This window comes from Palaemon carinicauda, chromosome 6, assembly GCF_036898095.1.
Source record: "Palaemon carinicauda isolate YSFRI2023 chromosome 6, ASM3689809v2, whole genome shotgun sequence".
Lineage (NCBI taxonomy): Eukaryota > Metazoa > Arthropoda > Malacostraca > Decapoda > Palaemonidae > Palaemon > Palaemon carinicauda.
The window spans coordinates 8,155,706-8,157,831 of NC_090730.1; the positions used below are offsets into that span (position 1 = coordinate 8,155,706).

At 42.9% G+C, this 2,126-nt stretch overlaps 1 protein-coding gene across 1 annotated transcript in view; it reads right to left on the reverse strand.

Moving 5' to 3' along the window:
- Positions 1-1,075: 1,075 nt before the first annotated feature.
- Positions 1,076-2,126, reverse strand: part of LOC137642355 (uncharacterized protein PF3D7_1120000-like) — a 1,587-nt gene continuing 536 nt past the window's right edge. Inside the window, exons 1-2 of the mRNA XM_068374849.1 lie at positions 1,706-2,126; positions 1,076-1,396 (exon numbers count right to left, since the gene is read on the reverse strand). The exon at positions 1,706-2,126 is cut by the window's right edge and continues 536 nt beyond it. Of these exons, the coding sequence (XP_068230950.1) occupies positions 1,076-1,396; positions 1,706-2,126 (742 nt within the window). The remainder of the gene's footprint in view (positions 1,397-1,705) is intronic.

The window sequence follows — 2,126 nt, forward strand, 5'->3', positions numbered from 1 at the left end:
ATTGTGTGGGCCGGTCGGCGAAGCCTAGTGGGCAGTACGGTGAAGCCAAGCATCAATTTTTGGCCGGTTGGTGAAGCCAATCGTCATTTTACCCACTTAAACAAGACACGCTCATTCATCATTCAGAGTTTCTTCACCTGCATAGCCAGTCCTTAAGCCTAAAAAAAAAAGACCTTAAACCTAAAAAAAAAACCTTAAACCTAAAAAAAAAAACCTTAAACCTAAAAAAAAAAACCTTAAACCTAAAAAAAAAAAAAGAAGAAAAAGAAGATACTATTCCTTTCATAAAATTGTGAGGGCATCAACTCGCCAATTGTAAGGACCAAAACTTCACTCTGTTCATCCCAGTTCTTCAACCTTCATCAGCAGCCATTTGATATCAGAACACCTTTCCAGACTGACCTGCTCCGAAGAGGCGCAGCTTCCTTCACTAGCTGATTATCTTGGTCCAACCTTTAAGTACAAGACTGCCTACTAGAAGAAGCCTAGCTCGTTCCCTCTGCCGAGCCGGTCTTCTAGATCATTCCCCCAGAACCACCCGAAGGTTGATATCCGAAAGAATAGATCTAGATATCCGACCATTTGTACACTTGACAAACGGCTTGTACTCGTCCATCAAGGTGCAAAGCATACTAGTCTCAGCGGGGTTTCTTCCCTCAGTAGGCCATTGTCCTCCAGGTTATTCCAAGAATTGTAATTCAAGCTGGATAGTAAGCCTTGTATCCTCCAAGCTGGCCAGTCCTTCCAAGTATCCTCCCTGTAGCTGTCTGTCAGTCAGTCAGTTTAAAGATCCCGGGGGGGGGGGGGAATCTCCTTCCTGTGGATGTGATTGGATTTAGCACAATTATTTGAAGATTTGGTCCTGGCAAAACTATGCTGAATCTCCTTACCCTCACAAAATAAACTGAAATTAAACTAATATGGCAAAAATATTCTCATGTTTAAAACTTTTTTTGGTGTTTTCATTTTTTCTTCTTTTTTTGGGATTTTTTATTTTTTTATTTTTTTTGGGATTTTTTATTTTTTTATTTTTTTTTTGTGTTTTTCATTTTTATCCATTTGCTGATCGAAATATTTAAGTGCCGGTGAGACTCTTCAGAAGCCATTCGATATGATCAGCTGCTAACTGAACCTGCTTAATAGTACCACTGATGGTGATTGAATGACTATATTCGTGCCTTCGTGGCATATCTATTAAGCTGACTCCACTGTGGCGGGTGATTTCCATCAGCGTCCTTCCTTCCACTCCATATATGGCTCTGTGGAACCTCCTGGGCACATGCAAGTCGACAGTCACGTACCTGTTGAGGCCAGAGTCCCTTGTGGTGGTCACTCTAACCTTTTCACCTTGGAAGGTGATGTGACTACTGTCGGATGAGGAGATGGCCCTTTTGGGCTTCTCGGGTTCCAGGTCAAACACGATGAGTTTTCGTGTAGTTTTTTTAATCTTTTCTTCCTTTTTCTTCTCCTCCTCCTCCTTCTCCTCCTTCTCCTTCTCCTCCTTCTCCTCCTTCTCCTTCTCCTCCTCCTCCTTCTCCTCCTCCTCCTTCTCCTCCTCCTCCTTCTCCTCCTCCTCCTTCTCCTCCTTCTCCTCCTCCTCCTCCTCCTTCTCCTCGTCCGTGGAAATTTCCTTTTTGAGCTGCTCTTCCTGGCTGTTGTTGGTGCCATGGAGAGCGCCTTTTGAGGCTAGTAGCCAGCCAAGCACCTGACCCACACCAGATGCCCCTACAACTTCCTCCTTCTCAGCCTTACGTCCGTTGGTATCCTGATCCTGTGCCTCGACTACTTTTTCCTCACTTTTATTGTCTCTGTCATCCTTTTGGACATCCTTCTGACCATCCTTAATATCCATTTTTAAACTTGTCCTGTTAAGACTCAGTTTCGTCATAAGAGGTCTGTTTTCTTCTTTCGTCTTATCTCCCTCTTCAAGTTCCTCCTTGAGTGAAGGGATGATCTCATTTGCCGCAAGCAGCTCGTCCTTGAGACCAACATTTTTTTCAGATTTGAATGTTTCCAGTTCTTGACTCAATAGGATGTTTTTTTGCTCCAAGTCATTCAATTTCAAATTTTCTTTTTTGTAATTTTCTAACTCTTGTAAAATTCCTTTGTAGCGCTCATTCCTGAGG